Raw genomic sequence first — 16,201 nt, 5'->3', positions numbered from 1 at the left:
CTGTCAGGGGGATTCAAACCGGCAACCTGCAAATCACAGGCTCACATTCTCCAAGTTCTGCACCATTCCCATAAATGAACCTTTTTAAAGCAATAAATTAGAATAAATAAAAACTTTTATTTTTAAATACAGAGCAAATCAATGTTTCCTATAAAAAAACTAAGACCTTTGTGATAAAATATTTTTTTTAAATTACTACTATTTTGACAGTAAAAACATTACCTTGCTGTCCATCTCCTCAATGCAATTATTGACAAAAACAAAACTCAAAAGAGCCTGCGTATAATTAGCAAGCAGTAGTTTGATCCATACATAAAATAAAGCATATTAAATGTTTTTGTGTGTCCTTTTTTCATAAGCAGCATGTGCATGTAATCTGAGCCGTCACAGTTCACTTGAGATGTGTTTGCACTTGGAAAAATAAAGTGTAAGTGAGAAGATTATCATTGTGCAGGAAGACCAGATGCCAGTCAAAATCAAAAGAAATATATTTTCTGTCATTTTTCAATAAAATTTACTAACTTTTTTCATGTTTCAGAAAATCATGCGGACAACGGTGTTTGCATAATTGAGCCTTTTATTTATAAATGCCAAACTAGTGCGTTCCCTGTTCAAGGTTTTACGAACCCTAATATGCATTTGAATCTTCCGAGTTTCAGTTTTGTAAATCCTCCCAGTTCACTGAAGCTCACTCAGAAATTCAACACCAGAAGGATAAAAAAAAGGTAATGGCTGGCAGTGACTACAGAGGACTTTGACCCACAAGTGCTTTGCAACCCTACACCACATCACTAATAATCCTCGAGGCTCAATGGGATTTACCTGTATAAATAAAGGTTGATGAATAATCTGAAACCAGTGGCCACCAGAATAATCTGTTCTCTCCTCCTTGCATGTAATTTATGTTGTAATTTTCCACGTGTTGTTCTACTTGGCTCTAGGTACAGTTTCTCTGCAACGTTAAGATGTAATTTCATCCCTTCACAGTGGCTCGGGGGAACTTGTGAGGTGGTAGTGGCTGAGAATTTCAAAATCCTTTTAATAAAGACAGAACAAATGAAGGCCCTCTTCTTCCACTCAGTAAGAGGTCACACTCATGAGTGGCTGAGTTGTGCAGGTTTCACACCAACGGTCCTTTAAAATTAGGACACCAGCTTTGACACTTTTAACCAACAGTGAGGAAAATAAGTATTTGAACACCCTGTGACTTTGCAAGTTCTCACACTTAGAAATCATGGAGGGCTCTGATATTTTCATCTTAGGTGTAAGTCTACTGTGAGAGACATAATCTAAAAATAAAAAAAAATTGAAAAAAATCTGGAAATCACAAATGTATGATTTTTAAATAATTGAGTTGTGTTACTGCTGCAAATGAATATTTGAACACCTGTGAAAATAAATGTTATTTGGTACAGTAGCCTTTGTTTGTAGTTACAGAGGTCAAAGGTTTCCTGTAGTTTTTCACCAGGTCTGCACACACTGCAGCAGAGATTTTGTTCCATTCCTCCACACAGATCTTCTTTAGATCAGCCAGGTTTCTGGGCTGTCGCTGAGAAACACAGAGTTTGAGCTCCCTCCAAAGATTTTCTATAGGGTTTAGGTCTGGAGACTGGTTAGGCCACTCCAGAACCTTGATATGCTTCTTACGGAGCCACTCCTTGGTTCTCCTGGTTGTGTGCTTCGGATCACTGTCATGTTGGAATACCCAGCCACCACCCGTCTTCAATGCTCTAACTGAGGCGAGTGGAATTAAGACCAAAAAGTTCTATTTTGGTCCCATCCGACCACATTTCTCCCGTGACTCCTCTGGATCATCCAAATGGTCATGGGCAAACTTATGACGGGCCTGGACGTGTGCTGATTTAAGCAGGGGAACCTTCCGGGCCATGCATGATTTTAAACTACGACGTCTTAGTGTATTACCCACAGTAACCTTGGAAACAGTGGTGCCAGCTCTCTTCAGGTCATTGACCAGCTCCTCCCGTGTAGTTCTGGGCTGATTCCTCACCTTTCATAGGATCAGTGACACGCCACGAGGTGAGATCTTGCATGGAGCCCCAGTCCAAGGGAGATTGACAGTCATGTTCAGCTTCTTCCATGTTCTAATAATTGCTTCAGCAGTTGATCTCGTTTCACCAAGCTGCTTGGCAATTGCCCCGTAGCTCTTTCCAGCCTTGTGGAGGTCTACAATTTTGTCTCTGGTGTCTTTGGACAGCTCCTTGGTTTTAGTCTTGAAACAAACGATTTTAAATCCGATCTTGAAAAAGCCCAACTTGGACCCCACTGAGCTCTGCAACTACAGGCCAATATCAAAAATACCTTTTCTCACCAAAATTCTGGAGAAGTTAGTGGCTGGGCAGATGACTACTTTCTTGCAAAATAATAATATTCTTGATAAGTTTCAATCTGGTTTCCGCAAGATGCACTCCACTGAAACTGCCTTATTAAAAGTCTCCAATGACATATTGATGGCTGCAGACTCTGGTCAGAGCAGTGCTTTGATTTTATTGGATCTATCATCAGCTTTTGACACAGTCGACCACAAAATAATGATACATCGACTGCAACATGAGATGGGATTTTCTGGAACTGTTCTTAAGTGGTTTTCTTCTTATCTGAGCAACAGAACCTTTTCAATGTTTGTTAATAACATACAGCCTAAGACCACTCCGTTACTGAATGGTGTTCCTCAGGGTTCAGTGTTGGGTCCTATTCTGTTCCTTCTGTACATCACCCCCCTGGGAAAGATTATCAGTAGCTTCAGAAATGTGTCTTACCATCTCTATGCTGATGATATTCAACTGTACTGTTCCTTTTATGACTCAGAATTACATAAGTTAGCTGAATTAGTAAACTGTGTTTCACATATTAAGGCGTGGTTAGCTAACAACTGCCTTCAGTTGAATTCTAACAAGACGGAAACCCTGATCATTGCCCCTGAACAGAAAGTTCCTTGGATTAAACAACACCTCGGTTCTCTGGGCTCCTCTTCTCAGCCGAACCTCAGAAACCTCGGTGTTCTGTTCGACCAGTCCATGTCTTTGGACAAACATTCAAAGCTTCTGGTAAAAAACTGCTTTTATCATCTGAGAAACATTTCTAAACTAAGGGCAATGTTATCCAGATCTGACCTGGAGATGATTATTCATGCTTTTATTTCTTCTCGTTTAGATTATTGTAATTCCCTTTTTACTTGTTTTAACAAAACTGCCGTCGCTCGTCTCCAGTTGGTCCAGAACTCTGCTGCGAGGCTTTTAACAGGAACTAACAGAAGGGCTCACATTACACCAGTTTTATCTTCTCTTCATTGGCTGCCTGTTGAATTTAGAATTAATTTTAAAATCTTAGTTTTGACTTTTAGAGCTTTAAATGGACAGGCCCCCCAATACATTACTGAAATGTTGTTTCCTTATTCTCCAGCCCGCACCCTTCGGTCTTCAGCGCTGAACCTTCTTAAGGTTCCTAAGACCCGGTTTAAAACTCGGGGTGACCTGTCCTTTCAGGCCGTAGCCCCCCGTCTGTGGAATGCCCTGCCCCTGTCTCTCCGTGTGAACGACTCTGTTGATTCTTTTAAAACGCAGCTTAAGACATTTTTATTTCGTCAAGCTTTTAGTTAAATGTTTTACTGTTTTTTCCAGCTGTTTTTACTGTTTTTATTAATGAGTTGTTATTATTTTATTTCATTTTAAGCTTTTATTTTTTATTGTTGTACAGCACTTTGTGATTGTATCTATGATAAGTGCTATATAAATAAAGTTTACTTACTTACTTACTTACTTAGTCATGTTAGTAGTTGGAATTCAGTTGTTCATTTCAGGAACAAACATATTGTTTATGTGAACTAGTAACTTAGCTGAATGTTTATAAATAAAAAGCAGCAGCCCTCGCCGATCTAATAGTTTTTATGGGCACATGTTTAAAACAGCTCTTCTCCCTTTATTCTTAGCCTATCTCCCAGTTTCTTCCTCCTCCCCCACAAATCCAAGTTGTAGCGCCGTTGTCATAGAAACCATTCATTCATTCTTCTCCCCCAACTCATCAGCATTCCAGGTAGGTGTTTATAGAGTGTCAGTGCACCACAAAATGTTAGCTTCTCTGGTTTACAATTTTTTTTTATCATTTTTTAAATAACCAAGATTCTATATAAAGCAGGTTCCTCTTACAAATCTTAAATTAAATTCATACTTTTATCCATAACCATCAGTTTGCTGGTGAAGATTCACCAAATAAGAATAATAATTATCAGTTCTAATTTCTCCTATTGATAAGTTACATTATTCTGCCATCTCTTCCCAACAAATAGGCCAAAGCACTTCAGAAGTAGATTTTCTCTTTACTCAAGTGAGATGTGAGCGCTAAAAATAACATGGCCGCTCCAGAACCATGATTAAATAGACTATCTCTAGGCAAGAATATAAATAGCAACACCTACTATTACTGAAAAAGAAATGGAACATCACACGCCTCCGTTCTGCAAACACTAAAGAGTTTGAGTGAGTCATAGTTCGTGATCTTTCTGATCAGAAATAATTAATTATACAACTGTGAACTACTAATCACAATAAAATTGTGACATCTTATTTTTCTGGACTGAGTGCAAGAAAGAGCAGTTTAATTACAGGTTAGTGTGATGACACCTTAGGGGAGATATTAATTATTGTACATAAAGTGGCTTTTCAGAACAACAAAAAAGGTATAGTTTAGGCTTCTGCATTTGAAGAGCACAAATGTTAATGCAAGTCAAGACTAGGGGCATAAATCACCAGCTTTACCACGATACGATATATTGATTTGTTTGTATGACGATACGATTTTTCTCGATATCTCAAAGTCTGTCAAGATACGATTTCCATTCTATTCACAAGTCTGCCATCGATATATTGCAGTATCAAATGCCCATCTCATTTACATATAAATACATTTACAAAAACAATTCAAATATGATTTAACCATTTATTTCTGTTATTACAGGCACAAGGCATAATTTTTTTCTTAATTAATGAAAAAATAAAAATAAATGACCTGTTCAGTATAGTCTCACATTTCTCATGTTTAAGTGCATTTTTTAAACCAGTTAACTTAAAAGTGTCCTGATTACCTTTCAGTTATAAAGAAACAAAAATGGATATTGAGCATACATAACATGGCTATCAATGTCACGTTTCATCTTCAGGTGAGCGACCAAATTTGTTGTTTCCCCGAGTATTTTAACTCACACTGGCACCTGTTGCATACGGCATGAGTTTTTTCTGTTGAGCCGTCCTTCTGTTGGAATCCAAAATATTTCCACAGTGTTGATTTAAATCCAGCAGGAGAGTGGATTTCATTATCTGCGTTTTCTGACTCGTCTGCCATGTTGCTGAGGCGGCCGCAGAGCGCAGCCGTGCACGGAAATGGTGACACAGACGTGCCTTGGGAATTTCAAAATAAAAGCGCATTTTAAAGATGACGATATGAATCGATATTTTAGTTTTGCCACAATATAATTGAATCATTAATCATTTAATCGATGCATTGATTTAAATCTATGTATTGTTACACCCCTAGTCAAGACTGAAATTTTCCAAGCCAGCTCTATCACTAATTAGAGCTGCAGACTTATTAACAAAATATATATTAGAAATATTCTGATCAACGCATGCATCAGGATATTCTGATCAACATTAGGGTCACATTTGTTTGATCATTTTTTTTTACTGATTTTAGTGGGGGGGGGGGGGGGGGATGGTTCTATTGCGGTGTCATACAAAAATAGGACTGCTCTCACATCCTTGGTGTACTGCCATCTGGTTCAAGTTTTGGCAGAAAAATGTAAAACCTGATCAGTATTTTGACAGATTAGGAAAGAGGATAACATTTTGCAAGTCACAGCTACATCGTATATACACCAAGTAGTAGTAGTAGTAGTAAACAACTGTTCAGATTTTAGTAAGTGGGCATTATTAGCTCATGACCATGTGAAATTATTCCTAATCTCGACAAAAAGGAGCATGTGTCAGTGTCACTTTCCCTGTGTCAACAGCAAATAAAAAGCTTTTGCCTGGAGGCTTTAGATGAAACATTTCTGAACCGTTTCATTCTAAAAGAGCTGATTACAAATGTTATTTTTGTTATTTGCCTGTTTATAATCTTTATGTGGCCTTGTGAAGAACTTGTAACCTGCCCAGTGCGTATCCCACCTCTTGTACAATGTCATCTGGACATGGGCACCAGCGACCCCCTCAACCGAGAAAGGAAGAAGTGGGTAAAATGGGTGGATTATTAAAGTGTTAATTTTTAAATAAAATCTGTATTAAAGAACAAAGAATATTTTTAAATGAACTCTGCCCATGTATTTTTCTTAGTAAAAAAAAAAAACAACTTGTTTTTAACTCGTAATCAAAATAAAAATGAATCGTGATTGATGTATAAGAGCCAAAGATCAAATGTTTTTTTTTAATAGTAATTGTGCACTTTTAAACAACCTCACTAGTACAAAATTAACAGATCTAGAAATAACTGGGTTTTATAGTGTATCAAAAATTAAAATTTATTGCAAGCCTTTAGTTGATCTAATAATAAAAATGATTTTGATGCCAATAAAACCTCATCAAAACATGTTTTATCGTGGAAGTGAACATGTGAAAGTAAATCAAGTTTACGTGACATGATACTGGCCATACAGTTAATTGTATAAAGGCAGACACTTATTAAATGCAATAGGTCTTGTGTCAGTCCTAGTCAAATTTATGTTCGTCAGCCATTTTGCATTTTTCTCAAGATACCTGGCTTTGAAATATACTCCTCCGAAAGGCATTTTGCCAGTTTATCAGTTCACAAACAATTACAAAACAAGACTAAAACTTCAAAACTCAACTTACTACTTTTTCTTTGGAGCGGAGTACACCCAGCTTGCCAAAGCGCACATGAAATGGTGAACATTGATATGTGCCATCTCTCTGGCGGACTACCACAACATCAATACAGCCGGACAAAGTGGCCTGATTGATGCCTTTGTACAGTTCTTTGACGGTTACTAGAACCTGTCCTGCTAGCTGTCCCACGTAGTTCATGGTGTCCGCCTGAAAAAAGAGAAAGGAAAAACGTTTTGTCTGTGAATGTTAAGAAATCTTTTTTTTCCCTCCTTTGCCCATTGCCCTGTTTAGCTTTTTTTATATGCTCTTCAAAACAGTTTGTTTTATTGATCTTGTGCTTTCATTTCTTAGGTCGTCCATTTATCCTACAGTGTATGTTATCTCCAAACTTGGGACTGCTACAGAGCCACTGTGATGCCATCACTGGTCACTATCCCATGAGTGGAATTCAAACAAAAGAGCAAATGTCTGGACCTAAACAATGAAACAACCTAACACAGAGAACCTCTGCTCTGCTCTAATGGAAGCAGCTGACTTTCTGTTTACATCATCAACTCTCAGCTAACTACATCAAACTTCAGCCATACCTGCTTTGCAAAAAAAAAAAAAGGCAATGAGCATTAAACATTTTCACAATATTAAACCTTTGGAAGGAATATTTTGTTAGGCTGTAAATTCCCTTTTCTGCGAGGCTAATAAGTTAGAGACGACTGTACAAAAATTATACAAGCTGTATTGCTTTCTGGCGACCTCTATAACAAAGCTTGCTGTGGGTAACCATTAACTTCACAAACATGGTTTTAGTTTGTTGGGGTCAGGGTCTAAATTTTAATGGGGTCAGTAAACACATTCCCCTGTTGACTTCATCACGCTTAAACAACTTGAAATGCTCCTATCTCTCAATGACTGTGCTGACATGAGAGCACTAAAAGAGAATTCAGAGGGATGGACTGTAGGTCCAGAGAATATTTTTTCAAGGGTGGCACTATCAAAAATGAAATATTCCCACAATGCAAGTTGATGAGCAGATGAAATATGTACTCATATTTACATGAAATAAGGAATGTTTTACTCTAAAATATTTTAACTGCAACCAGACATGTACAAACCCAGTCTGAACTTACAAAAAACATTTTAATATCTTAAATTTCCATACATGTGTAAAATGGGGACAACATGGTGGCGCAGTTGGTAGAGCTGCCGCCTCTTAGCCAGAAGGTCACTGGATCGAATCCTGGCTGGGGACCTTTCTGGGTGGAGTTTGCATGTTCTCTCTGTGCATGCATTTCTCCAGGTACTCCGGTTTCCTCCCACAGACCCCGGACAGAGGAAAAGATTGCCAAAATCTGACTTTGTAAGTATTTTAAGACACCTGTACATAATCTTTTTCATCTAAGCTCATAGCTGAGGGGTAGCCAAATGTGTTTTATTATACAGTACAGTGGTGCTTGAAAGTTTGTATATATATTTCTGCATAAATATGACTTAAAACAGCAGATTGCCACACAAGTCTTAAAAGTAGATAAAGAGAACCCTGTTAAACAAAGACAAAAATATTATACTTGGTCATTTATTTATTGAGGAAAATTATCTGATATTACATATATTTGTAAGTGGCAAAAGTATGTGAATTTTTGCTTTCAATGTCTCTTCTCTTCCTGCAACGTTTCCAGTAACTGTTGATTAGTCCTGCACTCCAACTTGGAGGAATTTTATCCCATTCCTCTGTGCAGAACAACTTCAGCTCTGAGATGTTTGTGGGTTTCCTCACATTAACTGCTCGTTTCAGGTCCTTCTAAAACATCTGGATTGGATTAAGTAACCATTCTTTGGTAGAACAACTTGTGTGCTTAGAGTCATTGTCTTGCTGCATGACCCACCTTCTCGAATCTTGAGATTCAGTTCATGGACAGATGGTTTGACATTTTCCTTTAGAATTCTGATATAATTCAGAATTTAGTTCCAACAGTGATGGCAAACCATCAGGGTCCAGATGCAGCAAAACAGGCCCAAACCATAATACTACCGCCACATTTCACAGATGTGACAAGGTTATGCAGGAATGCTGTTTTCTTTTCACCAAACACAACACTTTTCACTGAAACCAAAAACTTAAATTTAGTCTCATCCGTCAGCAAAACATTCTTCCAACAGCCTTCTGGCTTGTCCATGTGATCTTTAGCAAACTGCAGATGAGCAGCCATGTTCTTTTTGGAGAGGAGTGGCTTTCTCCTTGCGATCCTGCCATGCACACCAATGCTGTTCAGTGTTCTCCTGATGGTGGACTCATAAACATTAACAACCGTCAATGTGTGAGAGGCCTTCAGTTGCTTAGAAGTTACCCTGGGGGTCCTTTGTGACCTTGCCGACTATTCCACGCCTTACTCTTGGAGTGGTCTTGTTGGTCCACCACTCCTGGGGAGGGAAACAATGGTCTTGAATTTCCTCCATTTGTACAGTCTGTCTGACTGTGGATTGGTGGAGTCCAAACTCTTTAGAGATGGTTTTGTAAGCTTTTCCAGCCTGATAAGCATCAATTTTTTTTTTGAGGTCCTCAAAAATCTCCTTTGTTTGTGCCATGATACACTTCAACAAACATGTTGTGAAGAGCAGACTTTGATAGATCCCTGTTCTTTAAATCAAACAGGATGCCCACTGGCACATGATCATCGTCCCATTGATTGAAAAACACCTGACTCTAATTTCACCATCAAATTAACTGCAAATCCTACAGTCACATACTTTTGCTATTCACAAATAAATGACCATGTATAATGTTTTTATCTCGTTTCTTTAACTGGGTTCTCTATCTACTTTTAGGACTTGTGTGAAAGTCTGATGATGTTTTAGGTCCTATTTATGCAGAAATATAGAAAATTCTAAAGGGTTCACAAACTTTCAAGCACCATTGTAAATAGTAGTTTTAAAAGGTTGATACCCAAGTGAGTGACACGACATGTACTGCAAGTTATCGAGTATGTATGCCTGTAGGATTGCCACTTGTTTTTCTCATCCATTCTTGCTTTTACCTCAAGTACATTCAACTACATGCAATATCATCAAAGAATTTTGAAACAGCCTCATCCATCATTGATGTGCTTGGGGGAAAATACATTTTTGTCTTACTCTTAGTAGATGGCATGTCCCCACATCATCGCCCACAGCATTCTAGATATATACGGTACTACCTTTCACTTCCTCAATCTTTTTTTTTTATGATGAGCACGCACACTAATGCAGATAACAAAAATGTGCGAAGAATGTTCAGAAAAATTTCAGAACAAATTGTCTGCTGTAACTTCTGAACACAATTGATTTTCAGGTGTGGAAATAAGTTCAGCTTCTTACCTCATGACATTCTGAGATTAGAGGGACTAAGAATTGTCAATATTCTGATTTGACAAGGACATCAGAGCTAAAACATGTTTTTGAGTCTCTCTCTGACACACACACGCACGTACGTCGTCATCAAAATAAACCAGTGCACTGATGAAAAAGGTTACTGTATCAGAAACTGACAACTGTTTTGACGTTACACAAGCAATACAACAAGCTGCACATCAGTTTCATTTTGACACACGGGTCAAAGTAATTTTACAGTTGGAAAACAGTTTCCCTTAACTTAAACATAGGTTCAAAAATCAAGCCATTTAAGGTAAAAAATAATATTTCACATATAATTCCTTACAAAGTAATGAGGAACCTGTTATCTCAAAGGTTTACACAGACATGAAAAATGTGCTTCACCTGTTTCCATCACATGACACCTCACCCAAAAAATATTAATTAAGGCTTTAAAACAGGCACCACCAAAGCTCTAGGTTTTGCAACACTACGTTAAGAAACTTGGCAAACTCAACAATATTTGGACCTCCAGCATTTTACCTTAAAATGTGAGCAGTTAAAAAAAAAAAATGTTATTTCTGACTCACCAAGGACCAAGATGACCTCAAAGAGGAGGACTCATCCTGTTCACTGTTGTCTGTGTTGTCCTCTGTGTTGCTTCCCAGAAGCTCCCTGTTCCATGATCTCTGTCTCTTCATCACAGTAAGTGGAACATCAGGCCTTTACCCACCTTTGGATACTCTACGGGGCCTGACAAGTTCTGCCCTTGAATTTTGACTATGATGTCTCCCTGCCATCCTGAATCTTAATTCAAACACAAGCTCCACTAATCACGTTGGAATAACCATCCCAGAGGTAAATACAGATACGCTATCGGGAACAAATGACGATTGGTCAATACTGCCATAAACTTTGCCATCTTTCTGAGTATTTTTTTTTATTCTGAATGCGTACTTCTGCTCGTCCAATTAGCTGACGGGGCACAAAGATGTCAGCCAATGGGACAACATATTCACGATGGCAGCGCATGGCTGATAAGAAAAAGCTATTTCCTCTGAAACGCTTTGCAATGTTTTCCCCTGATAAGACTAAAAGCTGGCCAGAGGGGAGAGACATAAAACAAGTACCGGTAGTCCTCTCTTCCATGTGGTGTTCTTGTACTGTAAGTCACATGTACATTACAATCTTTACTGTGCATGCGTGTTATTGTGCACGACTTAACACAGAGAGGAGAGGAGGAGATAGGAGGTTAATGACACTGGGCTGCTGAAATCAACCTGAGGGTGCTGGACTCGTTTTCAGTTACTGATTATTGAACTCCCTGACATTCTGAGCATGAGATTACAAACCAGGTAGAAAACTGTAAATACCAGAAGCCTAATCACCATCAGGATTACTGTACATTTAATGTCAGTGCATGCCTAAATACATCCCAAATCCCTAGTAGATAAATTGTCTACTTATGAGACAGCAAATCAAAGTAGTATTGACAAAACATGCTTATATTGTTTAAAAGTTAGCCCTAAACTGCCCATTAGTATTCGCCTGACTGCTTTGTATCCTTAGTGATGGCCTCAGATTAAAAAAAATAAAACAAGAAACTCTTCCACAAAGGGCCTTAGTCCGGCTGTCCCATCTGCTCAGTCTTTTGTAAACATCACCAAAGAAAAACACAGAGTTGGGAACTGTGGGTTTGTTTTTCTTCCAGTGCTGAGGCCAGTTCTGACTGCTACAAGAGTCATATTAAACAGGTGAAATCTTTCCATACAGAAAATAAAATATCAGGGGAAAGAACAATTACAGCACCTAAAAGTATACACAATTATAAAATGAACAACTGAAACATCAACCAACAAGATCCTTTCACTACAAACTTAGGCAGTAAAATGAGAGAGAGCATGCATGTGTCATGATATACTTTTCATTTGACATAACTATAGTTTTTATTTGGAGTAATCCAAAGCACAACTGCATTGGCTTGATGACAAAAAGAATCAGTACTGTGACCGAGCTGGAAAAGCAAGACAACACAAGGTTCATGTTACACTACTCCAAGCAGGAGGCTGAACAAAACTGCAAGAAAATCACTCATCTCATTATGTGGGAAACAAACTTTGGCAAACTTGGGAAGGCTCTGTTGATTTGAATTTTTTCCACATTTGTGGGGCTACAAAACCCTCATTATTCATCAAAATGACAATATTTCCCCCCCAACTGTGTACAAAAAAATGCCTGGCTGCTGGGACTATAATGATTCACAAAGCAGAAATGGTCAAAGTCCAAATGTTTATTCTGGCGCATGAACAATTCTGGCCTCATCTGAGAGAAAAAGAGTTTTAGTCTCTTAGAGAGATATTTAACCCCTTTTTAAATTTATGTTCAACTCACTGTCTCAACCATGAGTCTTTTAGCCAAGAGACACAAATATAAAAGTTACTTTAGTGTATAGCTTTAAATTCAACTCTTGCCCAACTCCTCAGGAAGCTTGAGTGGCAGAAGTGACCAACAGCAGCAGCACAGGTTGCACAATGCCTTGTCATTTCATTTTTTAAGTTTCACACATTCATATGCTTCTGCAAAACTTCTGGCACACTGAAGATTCTTGTGGATCAGGTGTTAAAGCAAGTAACTATAAAATATGCAAGAAAGTGTGCCCCGAGGACCAGGATTGAGAAACAGATGGAAATATACCTGGCAAACACAGGTACAGCTTATCAAACTTTATCAAGGGTCTGCCAGCAGTAAAGATTCGAGTACACGGATTGTGACGATTAAGAAAACACAGAAATTATAAAAAAAATATTTAGTTCTGTATTTTTTGGGGGAGTGGGGGTTCCTAACTCACTGAGAAATGTGATTATTATCAGCTTAATACGGTATTGGATTCAAGGCAGCTTTTAATAAAGAATAAATATGTCCATAATTAACCGAAACATCAAAGGAATTCAGTGGTAAATCATTGCATTAACTCTATTTTAATAATTAATGACCTAGCACTTCTTGAAGGAATGCATATCGCTAGCTGCCTTTCATGTCAAAATTTAAACTGAGAGACCATTTTATGTTGAAAGATGACGGAGTTAAAACTGATTGGGTCAAACCTTGTAAATGACGTTAATGCACGCTTGTGCAAAATTATGAGCTCTTGTGTGGTCTGTTAGCAACATATGGCCATTTCTGTGTTGACTAATGTCCATCAGCTGTGGAGACCATGCTGAACTGGGTTGGCCCCAAAGTTAATCACTTGTATAGATACAACTATATACAATATTACTGAGTAGTTGTATTTTTTTGTAATCAAATGGTTCACAAGATATTTTGTTAAGAGAAACTCCCTGCTACTACAACCAGTTTTGGTTAAAAAATTGTAAAAATGACAGAATTAAAGTAATGTTGGCTAATGTTGATTAGCCATGGCAGCCATATTCAATTAGCTTGACTGCAAAACCAATTACTTTCTGCATTTTCATTAAAATATGTCCAGTGGTTCATGGACAGGCAGGGTTGATACAAACACTTAATTCCAAAGTTTTAAGCAAAAATACTGCAATGAGCAATTAAAACAGTACATTTAGAAGCTTAATTTAAGGCGCTAATGCACTTCACAGGTACATGCAAAAATCAGCTTTAAAATTGCCTTTAAATGACTGGAAACCCTGGATTTCAAACTTCGAATACACAACAATTCAGTTCAAACAAAAGTCGTTTTCTATTATTAACCAAGACAACTGTATCACTTACAGGCTGGGTGGTGTGAAGTCTGCTCTTCGGGACAGTCTTGCTAGTTCTAACAATAAATTAAGCTCTTTGGGCAAAAACATAAAAGTTTGAGACATCACACGAGAGTAAAATCACTTCGTGAATGTAACGTCACCAGCTCAGCTCTCATGGCGGAAATATTAAAAAGAGAAAATGAAAACGAAATGACTGTGTAGATCAGCTGAACACACTCAAGTCTTGATAATTAAATGGAAAATCCCAGACAGATGAAAGGGGCTCGGCTAGCTCTGTCAGCTAGCTCGGTTAGACTGACGGTACCGATAACCGCCAAACGATGAAACGTCAACGAGCAAGACAGCCATTAAGCCATTCATACATGTCCATTCAAAAAATGCGACGGAGAAGTTTCCTATCCGATATATCTTCGCTCCTCAGCTAGCTAACCCCACTGAAGCTAAAATGCTAGCCAGCTTACATGCTAGCTAACATTAGCCGATGGTAAATCCAGAGACACGATTAAAGGCAGATGCGGACGGATTAAACAAGTTGAAAACATCTTTTCAATACCTCCTTTACCTTTCGGTTACTTCAGTGGAAAGCTGCCTAATGAAGTAGGGTGAACGGTCTTCAGCGAGTCCCCATAATCTAGTCTGTGAAACTCCTCTGAAGCCTCCTGACGTGTCCCTGCCTGGACCACCGTGACCGACTGGTGTTGTAGCTCGGCTGCCTGGCTGCAGAAGAAGCTGATGGGACGGAGAGCCGCACAGTGGCGGAGCACCCACACAGCTGCCTGGGTGGCCTAATGTCCCTGCAGTAAATTAATTCTTCACACAGTCTAAAATATCTGTATAAACAATTCAGGTGAAATACGATATAGAAATGCTACGTTACATTTCACGTGACTGCGTTCCTAACAGTCAAGTCTAGAGTGGTCACGTGACCTACTCCTCACAAATATGTCCGCCACCAGAAAATTTCAAACTTTTACCAATATTTTTAATTTCTCTGTAGCATTTTCTAAATCTTTGCGCTTCTTTTAGGTCAGAATGTGACTTTCCCTATTTTCCTGATAATTATATCATGGATATGCATCACTTTGTTACTCTTCTCTACATGTTAATTGTTGTTCAGCATATATTTTTTTATGACTTCTTATGCCATTCTGTGCTTAAAACTCATTATTTCACTATTTTGTTGACAGTTTTTAATTGTATCTTGATTTTATTAGGGTATTTTTTTTTTCAGTTTGCTTTGTGCTTCATATATTTATAGCTCCAAGTGGGGCTGTTCATTTAATTTAGGTGACATTTAATTTGTTTTGCAGCTTTATGAAACCAGTGTGATTTATTGTGGTCACCCTGGTCATCTTTATTTTGACCATGTTGTCATTGTACTTTATTTTATTTTTCTCCATCAATATTTTATTTTGGTTGGTTGTGCATCTTTTTGAAATATGCTGCATGGCATATTTCTGGGATAAATAAATTGCTTGGGTGACACATTAAAAAGTAGAAAAGCATCAAAACACCCATTTTTTACATTTTTATTCCAATATAACTTCCTTACCTTATTCTTAAAATGTCTTAATTTAGACAAAATAATAAAATAAATAAACACAAAAATTCTGGCACAATATAAAATAAATTCTAACTGAAAAAAACAGATTTGATCATTAAGTTTGTGTTTCCATTTTGAGCATCAAATGAATGGACCCAGAAATAAAGAGGACACCATTTGTCCTCCAACATTTCAATTTTAGACCAAAGCAAGTTTTCTGGTAATGACAATAGGACATTACTTTGAAAAGCTCTCCAAACCACCTGCAGCTAAGGGGAACCTTACAACCAAACAGGATGTTTAACTTGCTTTTACCTAGCCAGAAAATAAATGCTACAGGGCAAACGCTTTCCATTTATTGTACCTGAAATTCTACATTCCCCACTCTTTCGATGCAGCTTTTTGACAATGCATCATGGCGCATGTTCAAAAGAAAGCTTTAGAAAATTCATTTCATACCTTCATTTTTCACACAGCTATTGTATGTACAGTATATATGTACTGGGAGCCATGTCTGAGAGCGCTTATATAAGTTGTCACAGTACTGCTTTACACATTATACTGTTTATTACCTAATCGACAAAGTGCTGGAAAGACTTACAGCTTACAAACTGTATATCTAGACATTTGAAAAATAGAAAGTTGATCAGTTGAACCTGGTAAATACCCAGCTTGTTTCTCAAAAAATCAAGATGCATTTTTAATTATATCGTTTATTCACTGAC

General features: G+C 37.9%; 1 protein-coding gene across 1 annotated transcript in view; it reads right to left on the bottom strand.

The window, feature by feature from the left end:
* lpin2 (lipin 2) overlaps window positions 1-14,634 on the bottom strand; it is a 29,434-nt gene extending 14,800 nt beyond the window's left edge. Inside the window, exons 1-2 of the mRNA XM_037682348.1 lie at window positions 14,496-14,634; window positions 6,861-7,061 (exon numbers count right to left, since the gene is read on the bottom strand). Coding sequence (XP_037538276.1) covers window positions 6,861-7,052 — 192 coding nt within the window. The 5' untranslated portion in view covers window positions 7,053-7,061; window positions 14,496-14,634. The remainder of the gene's footprint in view (window positions 1-6,860; window positions 7,062-14,495) is intronic.
* Between the last annotated feature and the right edge of the window lie 1,567 nt (window positions 14,635-16,201).

This window comes from Nematolebias whitei, chromosome 9 (assembly GCF_014905685.2).
Source record: "Nematolebias whitei isolate Nwh7 chromosome 9, NemWhi1, whole genome shotgun sequence".
In the NCBI taxonomy this organism is placed as follows: domain Eukaryota; kingdom Metazoa; phylum Chordata; class Actinopteri; order Cyprinodontiformes; family Rivulidae; genus Nematolebias; species Nematolebias whitei.
The sequence above is the reverse complement of the archived record's forward strand: the minus strand, read 5'-3'. Positions and strand labels throughout refer to the sequence as shown.